The following is a 16587-nucleotide window of genomic DNA, read 5'->3' on the forward strand; positions in this document are numbered from 1 at the left end:
TTTTCACTTTTTCCTTTTCTGCCTATTTGTTAATTAATATATTGGTAAAACAGCTTAATGACCATCTAAACTTGTACCCGTTTGTTATTCCGGTAATTATAACTTACAGTTTATCTATTTAAATACCTCTACCTGACGAGATGATACTCCGAATAGAATCAATATATACCACGAGTTTCACTTCATTTTATTGAAGTAAAGAAAAAAGAATTTGAAAGATGTGGTCTAACCATTATGGCGCGTCCCTCCAACTCCAAGTTAGGTGGAGGTGGGGGAGTGGGGAAGACAGAAGACCATAGTTGACTACTCATAATTAACTAAAACCCACGTTTGTCCCATCCTTGTTAATTTGAATCCATATTTTTCTTTTCAAATGCAAAGCTCTATGCCAACCAGTAGCATAGTCCATGGTGGGCGTACTCGTTTTCCTAGAAACTCAACACAGCAATTTAATAACAAAATTACTCACAAACAATGCTTGTGTGTCCCTTTTTTTATTGTTATATTATTCCCTCGTGAATCATAAGAAAATTACTAGTACTACAATTAATTTAATCATGGAAAAGCCTTCTTAAACTGGGGCCACTCCATGTCGTGAAACAAATCGTGGAGATGTACTAACATTTCTCAATTATAAATAGATCTCATCACTACAAGAGGTCAAATAATCCAAACCTTTTCAGAAGAAGACCATTCAGCCTGAGCAGCAGAATACTCCAACTTAGTATCCAAATCTCTTTGAAAAAAATATGGAAGATAAAGGATTAAGCACCAATATGAGGAGAATCCTCCTAGTGATTAACTGTCTAATACTCGCTGTTGGTATTTGTGGTGGCCCTCTAATGATGCGTCTATATTATGTCGAGGGAGGTTCAAGAGTATGGCTTAGCAGTTGGTTACAAACTGCTGGATGGCCACTCACCCTTATACCTCTTGCCATCCTATACTTCTATCGTCGAAAAGTAGAAGGCTCTAATGCCAAGTTTTACTTCATAACACCCCGAATTTTCATTGCATCATTCGTCATTGGCGTTGTCACTGGTCTTGATGATTTTCTCTATTCGTGGGGTGGGTCAAAACTTCCTGTGTCAACTTCTTCACTTCTTCTTGCTGCTCAACTTGCCTTCACGTCAGTAGGTGCTTTCTTCATAGTGAAGCTGAAGTTCACACCCTACTCTATCAATGCAGTGATTCTGTTGACAGTTGGTGCTGTTTTATTGGGTGTTCGATCTAATGGTGATCGACCAGAAGGTGTGACAAGTAAAGCCTATATTCTTGGTTTTATGATGACACTTCTGGCAGCAGCTTTGTATGGAGTCATTTTGCCTTGTATTGAGTTGATTTATTTGAAGGCAAAACAAGTTATTACTGCTACGCTGGTATTGGAGATTCAGATGGTCATGTGTTTTGCCGCTACTGCTTTTTGCACTGTAGGAATGATCGCCAATAACGACTTTCAGGTACTTTTTTCTTCCCTTGTGACACATTTCTACTTATGCATCTTACTCATTTCATCGCATATGTGACACTATTTTTTTGTCGGTTTAACTTTTGTGTGTCGTCAAGTAAATTTGTTATAGTTATGTCATTTACAAGATAACTGCAAGTAATTTTTATAATACATTAATTGATAACGAGGTAAAAAAAATTGCAGTGTAAGAGTAAGTATTTTAAATCTTTATATATTAGTCTGTCCCAAGTAAAATAACACATTTCTGTATTTGAAAGTATTTGATATTAAACTTCTTGTTTAACTTTAATAAGAAGTTTTTTATAGCCACACAATATTAATACAAGTTTAAAATTAAAAGTTTGAAAAGTCTTAAAGACACGCAAATATTATATAACATGTTTAAAACCCAAATTTCATTATTCTATTTTTCTTTCTTAAATTTCGTGCCAAGATAAATTACGGGATGAGTAACATATTTCTCTCATTTGGTATTAATTATCATCAGATCCATAAGGCCTTCGAATCAGTACAAACTATCAACTTCTCTTTAGGTGATCTATTGGCGTACCCCCACGATGAAATGAAGTCCATCTTTACAGATTATTATTTACATTGGAAACTTCTTTGTTTTTGTTTTTGTTTCGTTTGTTTTATTCTTATTTCAATTCTCATAAAGTTTTCTGATCTTAACGAAGGAACTAGCGCAAAACCCTAAATTATTCATATCCCATAGAGGGTTGAAAACTCCACTTTGGGTGAAAATTATTTAAATTTTCTATCTTTGCTTTAAAAATTAAACTCTCCCCTCAACTATGAAAAATTATCATTCTCTTTCCTTTATCCTATACAATGTCTATGTTGCCCTTGTTATTTTCAATTCCATCCTCAATCTTTTTTTATTGTATATGCTATTTTATGATTTTACCTATAATTTAAATTATGCTATATCTTATTATAAATTATAATTTAAATTTATTAAAATTATAAATAGAATAGTCCTTTTGTAAATTTGTCATGAAATCTATCATACTTTTATGATTTTTATTTAATATAGCGCGCATTAAGTATATCTCTGTGTTACATTTTCATAATGTTAAATAGATAATCATTTAGAAGTTTGTTATAAAATCTGCCTTTATTTTTATATTATATTTGGATATGTACAAAATATTTGAAAACTGGAGCAGTACTAGATTCGATCAAATTTACCTAAATATGATGTATCATAAATACTTCCTCGGTTTCAATTTTGCTTTAGCTATAGACATTCTCTTTAAGGAGCAACTGAGCAAGGATTAACATATTGATCAAACTTTGCAGGCAATGTCAAGGGAGGCAAAACAATTTAACCTCGGAGAAGCAAGATATTATACAGTGATAGTATGGACTTCTATAATTTGGCAATGCTTCTTTGTGGGTGTTATTGGAGTCATTTACTGCTCTTCTTCTTTGATGTCTGGGGTTATGATCGCGGTTTTACTTCCGGTTACTGAAGTATTAGCTGTAGTTTTTTTTAGGGAAAATTTTTCAGGTGAAAAAGGCCTTGCTCTTTTCCTTTCTCTTTGGGGTTTCGTGTCATACTTCTACGGAGAGTTCAGACAAACAAAGAAGCAGAAGAACAAAAGTCCACAAATTGAGATGAAAACAACGCATACTGAGTCTGTTTGAATTATTGAGTCTTTTTCATATATTGTTCATGGCTATATGGATAAAGAAATATTTATTTTTTTGTAGAAAATAGTGTACGTCGTTTTTACTTCATTGCTACTTTCTTATGTTTGTGAAAGGGTCTTTTTCTTTGAAATTTCTAATGTTTCTGTTAAATCTCTAATACAACACATGAAGATATGCAGTTTCCAATAAATGCTCATTTTTCATGACTAATTCAACATTACGACTATAACACCACTGTTAAATACTAATTAATTATAGGAACCCAACCCAATACAGTACCAACACAAGTCATGTAATAATACTAAGTTACATGATACTAGAAAGATGAATAGGACTAGATTGATATATATATTCATGAACTGATTGTGAAAACTAAAACTTCAACGGTTTATGACATGCTAAGTAATCTAAACTGAGACTCATGGGCATCAAACCCAAGTCTATATTGATTACGCACTGAGCTCAGAACGTTCAGAATGAAAGTCATGAACGAGTTATGAAACTAGAGAATAGAAGTCGTGCAACTATTCAAGGAACTAGGCTTAACTATATTTCTGAGGCAATTAGTAACGTCGTAAAAGCAAACGTAGTGTAGGGAGAATCATTAACATTCTCCAACATAGAGAGCTAGCCTCACTTACCTTGATTCTGGCCTTTTAAGCGTATCACAATGTTCATCACCTCTTTCAAAGATAATCTATGACAATATATATCAAGAGGAACCAATATTAGCACAAATGCTCATGTTTTAGTCACTTGGGCATTTTATCAAACACCTTACGCGCGTAAAGCCTCATAACCCTTATTAATGGTGTCTTTACACCCAACAACCATATTCTCTTACTCCTAGATAAATTCTAAAATCTCAAATTTCTTATAATCAATATCATTCTTCATCACCCATAAGAATAACAACACCCTTAACCAATAATCAACAATCAACAACCCAAACCTATGTCCGTTCATGATTTTCTATCAAATTCATCAACTCATATCTCATGAACTTAGAGTCTATAATTATTAATCCGATGCTATAATCAATTAGAGGGTGAAGATATTACTTTTTGACGTTCAATCCTCTTGAATTCGAGTTCTAGGGTTTCTTTTCTCAACAATGATGTCTCAGAAGAATATATAATGATTTGAAGGGTTTACCCATGTTAATAAGGTGTCGGAGACTTAAAATTAACTTAGAATCATCATTCGAACTTACCTTTTATGATGGAGGGATCTTGGAGGAAGTTGGGTTCTTGAGAACTTCCCTTCTAGAGCAAGTTTTCATGTTTGGGAGTGTGGGGGACGAGGTAGGGCTTTTAAAAATGACTTTTTGGGTGCTCTTCCACGTAGCTGAAGGCCCAACCGTACACCTGAACGCGCACCAAAGGCAGTGGCACTGCCACAAGTGTGAGGCCACGCATGGGAACAGCTGGGCGCGCACACGAGCGCGTTGACTGTGTATTGTCCAGTAAAATATGTATAACCTTTTGCACAGAGATCCGTCCGGGCTCCAGAATATAACATTGGAAAGGTACTTTAAAGGTCTATAACTTTTATGTTTTATGTTTTCCCAAATTCTCAACGGAAGGTCACGAAATTATGCTAGAAGATAGACCTTCCATAAACTTAGTAGATTTTATCGAAATGCACCTCACTCTCAGTCTTGATTCCAAAACAATTATTTTCACCCATAATCATCCCGATAGGTATCACAACATCAAATTCTCCCTCCGTGAATCGCCATGACGACACCTAGTCTCTACGACTAGGTAAGCCTAACACTTGCGAAAAAGAAATGAAACAAAAACATGAAAATTAACAACTAACGGTAACAGATATTTTAATAAACAATTGAGATGCTGCTCGGAATATATATTAATCAACTCTCGAAATATACAAAATACTCCCAAGACCCGGAACACCGTAAGTCACAAGCTTCTATGAAGTTCTAACTGTTCTATACATTAGTATCTATAGAAATAAGAGAAAAATCAACATAGGGGATAGATGGGGACTCCAAGGATCTACAGATGCGGGCAGATGTACCTTGAAGTTCTCCGAAAACAGCAACGACTGCAACTAAGGACCAGGTTGGTAAAAGAAATCTGGATCTGCACATAAAAATATGTACAGGAAAGGGCGTGAGTACACCATAGCGGTACCCCGTAAGTGCCAAGCCTAACTTCGGTAGAGTAGTGACTAGGTCAGGTCAGGCCCAATGGTATGTAATAACTAAAGCAAGAGAATATAACAGTATAATAAGAGACTGAAATTTAACAAAAAGAAAACACAGCGAAATAACAGTACAACACACAGGGATAAATAGTAGGGGGATCTCCCGAGATACCGTCTCGTAGTTCCAAAATAACTATATAGGGATAACTCCCAAGGTACCGCCTCGTAGTCTAAAAAGAAAATGTGCAGGGAGAACTCCCGATGTACCGCCTCGTAGTCTCAAAAAATAAATGTGCAGGGAGAACTCTCGATGTATCGCCTCGTAGTATCAAAATTAAATGTGCAGGGAGAACTCCCGAGGGACCACCTCGTAGTCTCAAAAGTAGACACACAGCTCAAACCGATAAATACCACAGTTAACAACAAGAGTTCTACAGTTAAGACTGATAAAAAACAAGGAAAAGTAGGAAATCAACTAGGCATGCTTCAGAGAGATCAAATAAGCAGTTAAAGCACGTAGATATGCGATATTAGACTAAACGGGATAACTACACATATTGGAATAGCTCAAATAAGAATGGAAACATACTAATACTCATAAAAAATATAACTCAATTTAAAAGGAAAAACAACTTGATACTCAGTAAAAATCAGATTTTACAACAATATAGCCCGTGTACGTACTCATCAAGTAACGACCCGACCAGTCGTTTTAAAAGTTATAGCCTCGTTCTCCCATTTACTGCTCATTCTGTGCCTTATAACTATTATGTAACTTGCCGGGGTAGTCGGTTCGGGTCTGGAGAGATTTTAGAATGAATTGGAACACTTAGTTCCAAAGTTTAAAACTTAAGTTGAAAAGATTGGCTGGATGTCGACCTATCTGTAAACGACCCCGGAATAGAATTTTGATGATTCCAACAGCCCTGTATGATGTTTTGGGACTTAGGAGCGTGATCGAAATTTTATTTGGAAGTCCGTAGTTAAATTAGGCTTGAAATGGCTAAAATAGAAAATTAAGTTTAGAAGTTTGACCGGGGAGTTGATTTTTTGATATCGAGGTCGGAATCCAGTTCTGAAAATTTTCATAGCTCCTTTATGTCATATGTGATTTGTGTGCAAAATTTGAGGTCAATCGGACTTGATTTGATTGGTTTTGACATCGAATGTAGAAGTTAGAATTTCTAAGTTTCATTAAGCTTGAATTGGGGTATGATTCGTGATTTTATCGTTGTTTGATGTGATTTGAAGTTTCGACTAAGTTCGTATGATGTTTTAGGTCTTGTTGGTGTATTTGGTTGAGGTCCTGGGTGCCTCGGGTGAGTTTCGGACTGCTAACGGATTAATTTTTGGACTTGGTGTTTTGCTGAAATTTTCTGGTGCTCAGTTCTGGTTTTCTTCTACGCGATCGTGTGAGAAGGACCACGATCACGTAGACTTGTTTGAGGCAGTGATGATTTTATTCTTCGCGATCACATGAAGAGGGACGTGATCACGTAGCTGAGGGAGTTTGTTATTCGCGAACGCGTAGTCCTGTGAGTTTGAGCTTCCCGATCGGATGGACAAGTCCGCGATCGCGTAGGGTTAATTTGGGTAGTGGGATAATTGTGAATCGCGATCTCGTGGACAAGTCCGCGATCGCGTAGAGCAAATGTCTGAGCAGAATGTTTAAGTTCTGAAAATGAGACTTCGTCCCATTTTCCATTTTTACTGATTTGGAGCTCAGATTGAGGCGATATTTGGGAGATTTTCAGAGAAAATAACGGGGTAAGTGTTCGTAACTCAATATTGGTTAAATTACCAGAATCCATGGATGTTTTTATCATTTAATTGGTGAATTAAGTTGGAAAAGTTTGAAAACTCTCTTGGATAAATTTGAGGATTTGAGGGCCGGATTGTTATCAGAATTTAGTAATTTTGATATGGTTAGACTCGTGGTTGAATGGGCGTTCATATTTCGTAACTTTCACCGGATTCCGAGACGTGGGCCCCACTGGCAATTTTTGAGTTAATTTCAGATTGTTATTGAAAAATGTAGTATTTTCTTATGAAATTGATTTCTATAATTTTTGTTGAATGTATCGAATTATTTTTGCTAGATTCGAGCCATTCAGAGTTTGATAATCGAGGAAAAGGCGTACTGGTGGATTAAATTGGAGCAAGTCGAGGTAAGTGACTTGTAAAACCTTGTGTGGGGGAAATTTCTCTTAATATTGGTATTGATGTGAAAATTGTAATGTGTTGAAAGTCCTGTACACGAGGTGACGAGTGTGTACACGGGCTAAATATGGAAGATTATGTTTTTAAATTGTGTAGATCACTTTTGCATATTTATTAAATTATTTTATTTTGTTATATTCTTCATTATTGATTTGATTTTTATACTTTAAATTTGCTTGACCTTTTCCTGTTAATTATTTTACCTGTTTAGTTGAAACTTGGTTTCTTTTATTCAATGCAGAATTTGAAGATTGAATTTCTTTAATTTAAATAATATTAAAGTAAAGTATTGATATTTTAAATTATGTACGGAGGTAACGTATTAAAAAAATTAAATTTTGAAATATTATTTTTGTTGAGTTATTTATTCCCGAATATTTTGTGAGATTGTTGTAGTCATTGTGATTGAGCCGTGAACTCCCTGTTGTGGAAAATATTGTTGATGTTGTTTATTTTGGCAAATTAAAATATTTGGGCACTTGAGGTGCAAATTGTGATATATTGTGATATTGATATGCATGCCCGTATAAGGTCTGGGTGTTGAAACGTATGCGGTGAGATAAGGGTGGCTTGATACGCGTGGCTTGTAGGGGAACTACTAGAAGTCATGCGGTGTGATAAGGTTGGCTAAGACGCGAGATGCTATTTCGGGAAAAATATTTTCTTTAAAATAAATTGTGAAGGCTCCTGCGATGATATAAGAAAATGAGATATTATAAAATTATTATTATTTGGGACTACGAGCCGGTACCTCGGGAGTGCCCTTGTTGATATTTATTTATGCCGCAGTTGCCTTTGATTATTGTTGTATTTTTCTTAAAGTTGAAAATTCTGTTTTGTTTCCGCGAGGTATTATTTGCCTTTATTCTGTGTAGTTAAATGGTGACACACTATTTACCTGATTCATTTCCATTGTCATTTTATTGTTAGTATATTGTTAAACATGTCACCATGTCTTTTATTATTCCAGTAGGGCCTGATCTGACCTCGTCACTACTCTACCGAGGTTGGGCTTGGCACTTACTGGGTACCACTGTGGTGTACTCATACTATGCTTCTGCATATTTTTAGTGTAGATCCAGGTACTTCTTACCAGTACAGATATCAGTGAGCCACCGGTGTACAGAGACTTCGAGGTATATCTGCCAGCATCCGCAGACTCCGGAGTCCCCTTTTATCTTATTATGTTGTCTTCCTTATTTGATTTAGACTCTGATGTATAGAGACATAGAGAATAAATTCTTAGAAGCTTGTGACTTATTTCTACCGGGTTTTGGGAGTTAAAATTGTTAAATTGCAGTTTTTATTTATTCGACTATTAAGGATTAAATTTCAGTTTTGTATTCAGTTATATTCCGCATTGATAGGCTTACCTAGTCTTAGAGACTAGGTTCCGTCACGACATCCTACAGAGGGAATTTGGGGTCGTGACAAGTTGGTATCAAAGCTCTAGGTTCATAGGTGTTATGATTCACAAGCAGGTTTAGTAGAGTCTTGCGGATCGGTACAGAGACGTTTGTACTTATCTTCAGGAGGCTATGGAACTGTTAGGAAGTATTCACTTCTTTGATTCCTTATCGTGCGCATTTGCTAACTTCAAAATTTTAAACCATTGACTTTCTATTCTCTCACAGATGGTGAGGACACACACAACTGGATCCGATGATCAAACACCCGTTCCCTCTATTGGAGCCGCAAGAGGCCGGTGTCGGGGCAAAGGTCGTGCTAGAGGCCGAGAAAGACCACGTGGTGCGGCCAGAGTACCTGCACGAGCTGTTGCGGCAGAGCCACTAGTAGCTCCAGTTGGAGAGTAGGCACCTGAGATGCCTGTTTCTACTCCTGCACTTTAGGAGACCCTTGCCCAGTTTTTGAGCATGTTTGGCACTCTAGCTTAGGCAGGGTTGATTCCACTTGCTTCTGCCACATCTCAGATAGGGGAAGGAGCACACACTCCCACCGCCCATACTCCCGAGCCACGGGCCCAAGTTGACCATGCCCCAAATGTTATACTAGTGCAGCATGTTGTCCTAGTTCGGCCTGAGGTTAGGACAACAGTTTCAGAGGGGTAGCAGCTCAGGCTCGAGAGGTACAAAAAGTATCACCCTTCCACATTCAGCGGTTTAGCTTCAGATGATGCTCAGGGTTTTCTGGAGGAATGTCACTGTATCTTCCGTACTATGGGTATTGTGGATTCCAGTGGGGTTTCTTTCATGACATTTCAGCTTAGAGGAGCAGCCTACCAGTGGTTGCAGGATATGAGTTGAATAGTCCGGCTAAGGCAGCTTCACTTACTAGGACTCAATTTTTAGATATGTTGTTAAAGGAGTATGTTACTCAAAGTCTTAGAGATGCATGGCACGTAGAGTTTGAGCATCTAGGCCAGGGTTCTATAACCGTGTAGGAATATGCGGTCTGATTTAGTGATTTGGCTAGGCATGCACCAGCCTTAGTTGCTACTGTTCGAGAGCTAGTTCGCCGATTTATTAAGGGGCTCCACCCTAGTATCAAATTCAGTATGGACCGAGAACTGGAGATGGACATCACATACCTACAGGTGGTGTCAATTGCTAGAAGATTGGAGGGTATGCGGACTCGGGAGAGAGAAGAGAGGGAAGCTAAGAGACCCTGAGATTCTGGCACATATAATAATTCTTGTGCCCCAACTACAGCCCGTCATGGTAGAGATTATGTGAGCCATCCTATTCATTCAGCACTTCCAGCTTCTAGTGGTATTCCGGTAACTCCCAGACCTCAGGTTCCATATTATGCACTGTAGTGTCTTCTGTACCTCCTGTACGGGGTGCCTTCAGCGGGCAGTCTAGTCGATCAGGCCCGAGCCAGTCCCAGCAGCCACGTCCTCCGAGGGCTTGTTTTTAATATGGTGACACTCGTCATGTAATGAGGGATTGCCCCAAACTTAGGAGAGGTGCACCTCCACAAATTTCTCAGGCCTCACCTATTCCACAGGGCCTTCAGGTTTCTCAGGCCATGATCACTGCACCAGTTGCTACTCCACCTACACAGCCAGTTAGAGGTGGAGGTCAGACAAGTAGAGGTCACCCTAGAGGGGGAGGCCATGCCAGATATTATGCCCTTCCTGCTAGAACAGAGGCTGTTGCATCTGATTCTATTATCACAGGTATTATTCCGGTCTGTCATAGAGATGCATCAGTCTTATTTGATCCAGGATCCACTTATTCTTATGTGTCATCTTATTTTGCCCCGTATTTGGGCATATCCCATAATTCTTTGAGTTCTTCTGTTTATGTATCTACACCCGTTGGTGAATCAATTATTGTTGACCGTGTGTATCAGTCGTAATTGATTATTATCAGTGGTTTTGAGACCAGAGCTGATTTATTATTGCTCAGTATGGTAGATTTCGATATTATTTTGGGTATGGACTGGTTGTCGCCCTATCACGCTATCCTTGGATGTTACGCCAAGACGGTGACGTTGGCTATGCCAGGTCTACCGCGACTAGAGTGGAGAGGTACCTCAGATCATGTTTCTAGCACAGTTGTTTCATTTCTTAAAGCTCAATGAATGGTTGAGAAGGGGTGCGATGCATATCTGGCATATGTGGGAGATGATAGTATTGATACTCCTACCGTGGAGTCAGTTCCTGCAGTAAAGATTTTCTTGATGTATTTCCAGTGGATCTTCCAGGTATGCCACCCGACAAGGATATTGACTTTGGCATTGATTTGTTACCGGGCACTCAACCCATTTCTATTCCATCATATCGTATGGCTCCAACAGATTTGAAAGAATTAAAAGAACAGTTACAGGAGTTGCTTGATAAGGGTTTCATTCGGCCCAGTGAATCGCCTTAGGGTGCTCCTGTCTTATTTGTGAAGAAGAAGGATGGTTCTATGCAAATGTGTATTGATTACCGCCAGCTGAACAAGGTTACAGTGAAGAGCAGGTATCCATTGCCACGTATTGATGACCTATTTGATCAGCTTGAGGGTGCCAGGGTATTCTCTAAAATTGACTTGCGTTCAGGGTATAATCAGTTGAAGATTCGGGAACCCGATATCCCGAAGACCCTTTTTAGGACTCGGTATGGTCATTATGAGTTCCTTGTAATGTCATTTGGGCTAACCAATGCCCCAGCAACATTTATGCACTTAATGAATAGTGTATTTCAGCCCTATCTTGATTCTTTCGTCATTGTGTTTATTGATGACATTCTAGTGTATTACCAAAGTCGGGAAGATCATGAACAACACCTGAGGATTATGCTTCAGACTTTGAGAGAAAAAAAGTTATATGCAAAATTTTCAAAGTGTGAATTCTGGCTTGATTCAGTGGGAATTTTGGGTTATATAGTTTCGTGCGAGGGGATTAAGGTAGATCCGAAGAAGATTGAGGCAATGCAGAGTTGGTCCAGACTGTCCTCAGCTACGGAGATCCGAAGTTTCCTTAGTTTGGCAGGGTATTTTCGCCGATTTGTAGAGAGTTTCTCATCTGTTGCTGCACCTATGACCAAATTGACCCAGAAGGTGCTCCGTTCAGGTGGACCGAGGAATGTGAGGAGAGCTTCCAAAAGCTCAAGACAACTTTGACTACAGCCCTAGTGTTGGTATTACCTACAGGTTTAGGATCTTATACTGTGTAATGTGACGCGTCGCGTATTGGTCTCGACACAGTATTGATACAAGACGGTAGGGAGATTGCCTATGCATACAGACAGTTAAAGGTACATGAGAAGAATTATCTGGTCTACGACCTTGAGTTAGCAGCTATTGTTTATGCCTTGAAGATTTGGTGGCATTATTTGTATGGTGTTTATTGTGAGGTCTACACCAATCACCGGAGTCTACAACATCTATTTAAACAGAGATATCTTAATTTGCGGCAGTGGAGATGGTTGGAGTTGCTTAAGGATAACGATATCACCATTCTCTATCATCCTGGGAAGGCCAATGTAGTGGCCGATGCCTTGAGTCGTAAGGTGGAGAGTTTGGGTAGTTTAGCATATTTACCGGTAGCAGAAAGGCCTTTAGCCTTGGTTGTTCAGGCCTTGGCCAACCAGTTTGTCATATTGGATATTTTCGAGCCGAGCCAAGTTTTGGCTTGTATGGTTTCTCAGTCTTCTCTGTATGATTGTATCACGGAGCGTCAGTATGATGACCCCCATCTTATTGTCCTTAAGGATACAATTTAGCACAACGATGCCGAGGAAGTCACTATTAGACATGACGGTATATTACAGATGCAGGGAAGGCTGAGTGTACCTAATGTAGATGGCTTGCGTAAGTTGATTCTCTAGGAGGCTCACAGTTCGCGATACTCCATTCATCCGGTTGCTACAAATATGTATCGGTACTTGAGACATCACTATTGGTGGAGGAGGATGAAGAAAGACATAGTGGAATATGTAGCTCGGTGCCTAAATTGCCAGCAGGTGAAGTGTGAGCATCAACGACCAGGTCGATTACTTCAGAAGTTAGATATTCCAGAATGGAAATGGGAGCAGATCACTATGAATTTCGTTGTTAGGCTCCCACGGACTCAGAGAAAGTTTGATGCAATTTGGGTGATTGTGGATAGATTGACCAAGTCAGCCCATTTCATTCCTGTAGTTACTACTAACTCTTCGGAACAGCTGGCTCAAGTCTATATTCGCAAGATTGTCATACTTCATGGCATACCGGTATCTATCATCTATGACCGGGGTATGTAGTTTACATCACGGTTCTGGAGGGCTGTACATCGAGAGTTGGGTACTCGTGTGGAGTTGAGTACAATATTTCACCCTCAGACGGACGGACAGTCACAACGCATTATTCAGATGCTGGAGGATATGCTTCATGCATGTGTGATAGATTTTGGGGGTGCTTGGGATTAGTTCTTGCCACTTGCAGTGTTTGCTTATAACAACAGTTACCAGGCGAGCATTCAAATGGCTCCGTATGAGGTCTTGTATGGTAGGCGGTGCCAGTCTCCAGTGGGTTAGTTCGAACCGGGCGAGGCTAGGCTATTGGGTACAGACTTGGTTCAGGATGCCTTGGAAAAGGTTAAATTTATTCAGGATCGACTTCGTACAGCCCATTCTAGACAGAAGAGTTATGCGGATCAGAAGGTTCGTGATGTTGCATTCATGGTTAGTGAGCGGGTTTTGCTCCGGGTTTCGCCTATGAAGGGTGTTATGAGTTTCGGGAAGAAGGGAAAGTTAAGCCCTACACATATTGGGCCTTTTGAAGTTCTTGAAGGAGTTGGAGAGGTGGCTTACAGACTTGCACTACCACCTAGTCTCTCTGTAGTTCATCCAGTATTCCATGTTTCTATGCTTCGAAAGTATCATGGTGATCCGTCTCATGTGTTAGACTTCAGTTCAGTTCATTTGGAAAAGGATCTATCTAATGTTGAGGAACCAGTGGCTGTTTTGGACAGGCAGGTTTGAAAGCTGAGGTTAAAGAAAATTGCTTCCCTGAAGGTGCAGTGATTAGGCCAGCCAGAAGGAGAAGCTACTTGGGAGATTGAGCGGGAGATGCAGAGAAAATATCCATACCTATTTGAGACTTTTGGTATAATTCTAAACCCGTTCAAGGATGAAGTTTTGTTTGGGGGGAGGGGGGGGGATGTAACGACCCGGCCAGTGATTTTAAAAGTTGTAGCCCCATTCCCCCATTTACTGCTCATTCTGTGCTTTATAATTGTTATGTAACTTGTCGGGGTAGTCGGTTCGGGTCCAGAGAGATTTTAGAATTAATTGGAGCACTTAGTTCCAAAGTTTTAAGTTGAGAAGATTGGTTGGATGTCGATCTATGTGTAAACGACCCTGGAATAGAATTTTGATGATTCCAACAGCTCCGTATGGTGATTTTGAACTTAGGAGTGTGATCGGAATTTTATTTGAAAGTCCGTAGTTAAATTAGGCTTGAAATGGCTAAAATAGGAAATTAAGTTTAGAAGTTTGACCGGGGAGTTGACTTTTTGATATTGGGGTCGGAATCCAGTTCTAAAAGTTTTCATAACTCCTCTATGTCATTTATGACTTGTGTACAAAATTTGAAGTCAATCGAACTTGATTTGATAGGTTTCGACATCGAATGTAGAAGTTAGAATTTCTAAGTTTCATTAAGCTTGAATTGGGGTATGATTCGTGGTTTTAGCATTGTTTGATGTGATTTGAAGTTTCAACTAAGTTCGTATGATGTTTTAGGACTTGTTGGTATATTTGGCTAAGGTCTTGGGGGCCTCGGGTGAGTTTCGGACGGCTAACAGATCAATTTTTGGACTTGGTGTTTTGCTGAAATTTTCTGGTGCTCAGGTCTAGTTTTCTTCTATGCGATCGTGTGAGAAGGACCGCGATCGTGTACACTTGTTTGAGGCAGTGATGATTTTGTTCTTCGCGAATCGCGTAAAGAGGGCCGCGATCGCGTAGCTGAGGGAGTTTGTTATTCGCGAACGCGTTGATGAGTTCGTGATCGCGTAGGCCTGTGAGTTTGAGCTTCGCGATCGGGTGGACAAGTCCGCGATCGCGTAGGGTTAATATGGGCAGTGGGATAATTGTGAATCGCGATCGCGTGGACAAGTCCGCGATCACATAGAGCAAATGTTTGGGCAGAGTGTTTAAGTTCTGAAAATGGGACTTCATCCCATTTTTCATTTTTATCGATTTGGAGCTCGGATTGAGGCGATGTTTGGGAGATTTTCAGAGAAAACAACGAATTAATTGTTCTTAACTCAATATTGGTTAAATTACCCGAATGGTGAATTAAGTTGGAAAAGTTTGTAAACTCTCTTGGATAAATTTGAGGATTTGATGGCCGGATTGTTATTGGAATTTAGTAATTTTAGTATGGTTAGACTCGTGGTTGAATGGGCGTTCATATTTCGTAACTTTCACCGGATTGAGTTAATTTCGGATTTTTATTGAAAATATAGTATTTTCTTATGAAATTGATTCATATAATTTGTGTTGATTGTATCGAATTATTTTGTCTAGATTCGAGCCATTTAGAGTTTGATAATCGAAGAAAAAGCCTACTGGTGGATTAAATTGGAGCAAGTCGAGGTAAGTGACTTGTCTAAACTTGTGTGGGGGAAATTTTCCCTAGGATTGGTATTGATGTGAAAATTGTAATGTGTTGAAAGTCATGTACATGAGGTGACGAGTGTGTACACGGGCTAAATATAGAAGATTATGTTTTTAAATTGTATAGATCACTGTTGCATATTAATTAAATTATTTTATTTTGTTATATTCTTCATTATTGATCTGATTTTTATACTTTAAATTTTCTTGACCTTTTCCTGTTAATTATTTTACCTGTTTAGTTGAAACTTGGTTTTTTTATTCAATGCATTATTTGAAGGTTGAATTTTTTTAATTTAAATATTATTAAAGTAAAGTATTTGATATTTTAAATTTGGTACGGAGACAACGTATAAAAAAAATTGAAATATTATTTTTGCTGAGTTATTTATTCCCGAATATTTTGTGAGATTGTTGCACTCATTGTGATTGAGTTGTGAGCTCCCTGTTGTGGAAAATATTGTTGATGTTGTTTATTTTGGCAAATTGAAATATTTGGGCACTTGAGGTGCAAATTGTGATATTGATACGCATGCGGTGGTATAAGGTCTGGGTGTTGAAACGCATGCGGTGAGATACGGGTGGCTTGATACGTGTGGCTAGTAGGCGAACTACTAGAAGTCATGCGGTGTGATAAGGGTGGCTAAAATGCGGGTTGCTATTTGGAAAAAAATATTTTCTTTAAAATAAATTGTGAAGGCTCCCGCGGTGATATAAGAAAATGCTTAGTATATTGTTAAACATGTCACCATGTCTTTTATATTCCAGTAGGGCCTGACCTGACCTCGTCACTACTCTTCCGAGGTTAGGCTTGGCGCTTACTAGGTCCCGCTGTGGTGTACTCATACTATGCTTCTGCATATTTTTTTGTGCAGATCCAGGTACTTCTTACCAGCCCAGATATCAGTGAGCCACCGGTGTATGGAGACTTCGAGGTATATCTGCCAGCGTCCACAGACTCCGGAGTCCCCTTCTATCTGATTATGTTGTATTCCTTATTTGCTTTAGACTTTGATGT

The 16587-nt window shown here is 39.0% G+C and overlaps 1 protein-coding gene across 1 annotated transcript; it reads left to right on the forward strand.

The window, feature by feature from the left end:
- Positions 1-655: 655 nt before the first annotated feature.
- Positions 656-3214, forward strand: LOC142169481 (purine permease 1-like). Its single transcript, XM_075231077.1, has 2 exons — positions 656-1460; positions 2774-3214. The coding sequence occupies exons 1-2, from the start codon at positions 750-752 to the stop codon at positions 3119-3121; spliced, it is 1059 nt and encodes a 352-aa protein (XP_075087178.1). The 5' UTR covers positions 656-749; the 3' UTR covers positions 3122-3214.
- The last annotated feature ends 13373 nt before the right edge of the window (positions 3215-16587 follow it).

Source organism: Nicotiana tabacum, chromosome 15 (genome assembly GCF_000715075.1).
Source record: "Nicotiana tabacum cultivar K326 chromosome 15, ASM71507v2, whole genome shotgun sequence".
NCBI lineage: Eukaryota > Viridiplantae > Streptophyta > Magnoliopsida > Solanales > Solanaceae > Nicotiana > Nicotiana tabacum.

Excerpts from the sequence above, each read along its gene's own strand:
- LOC142169481 (XM_075231077.1), top strand. The coding sequence starts at position 750 with ATGGAAGATAAAGGATTAAGCACCAATATGAGGAGAATCCTCCTAGTG. Across the intron at positions 1,461-2,773 it reads TCGCCAATAACGACTTTCAG|GCAATGTCAAGGGAGGCAAA; the intron begins GTACTTTTTTCT and ends CAAACTTTGCAG.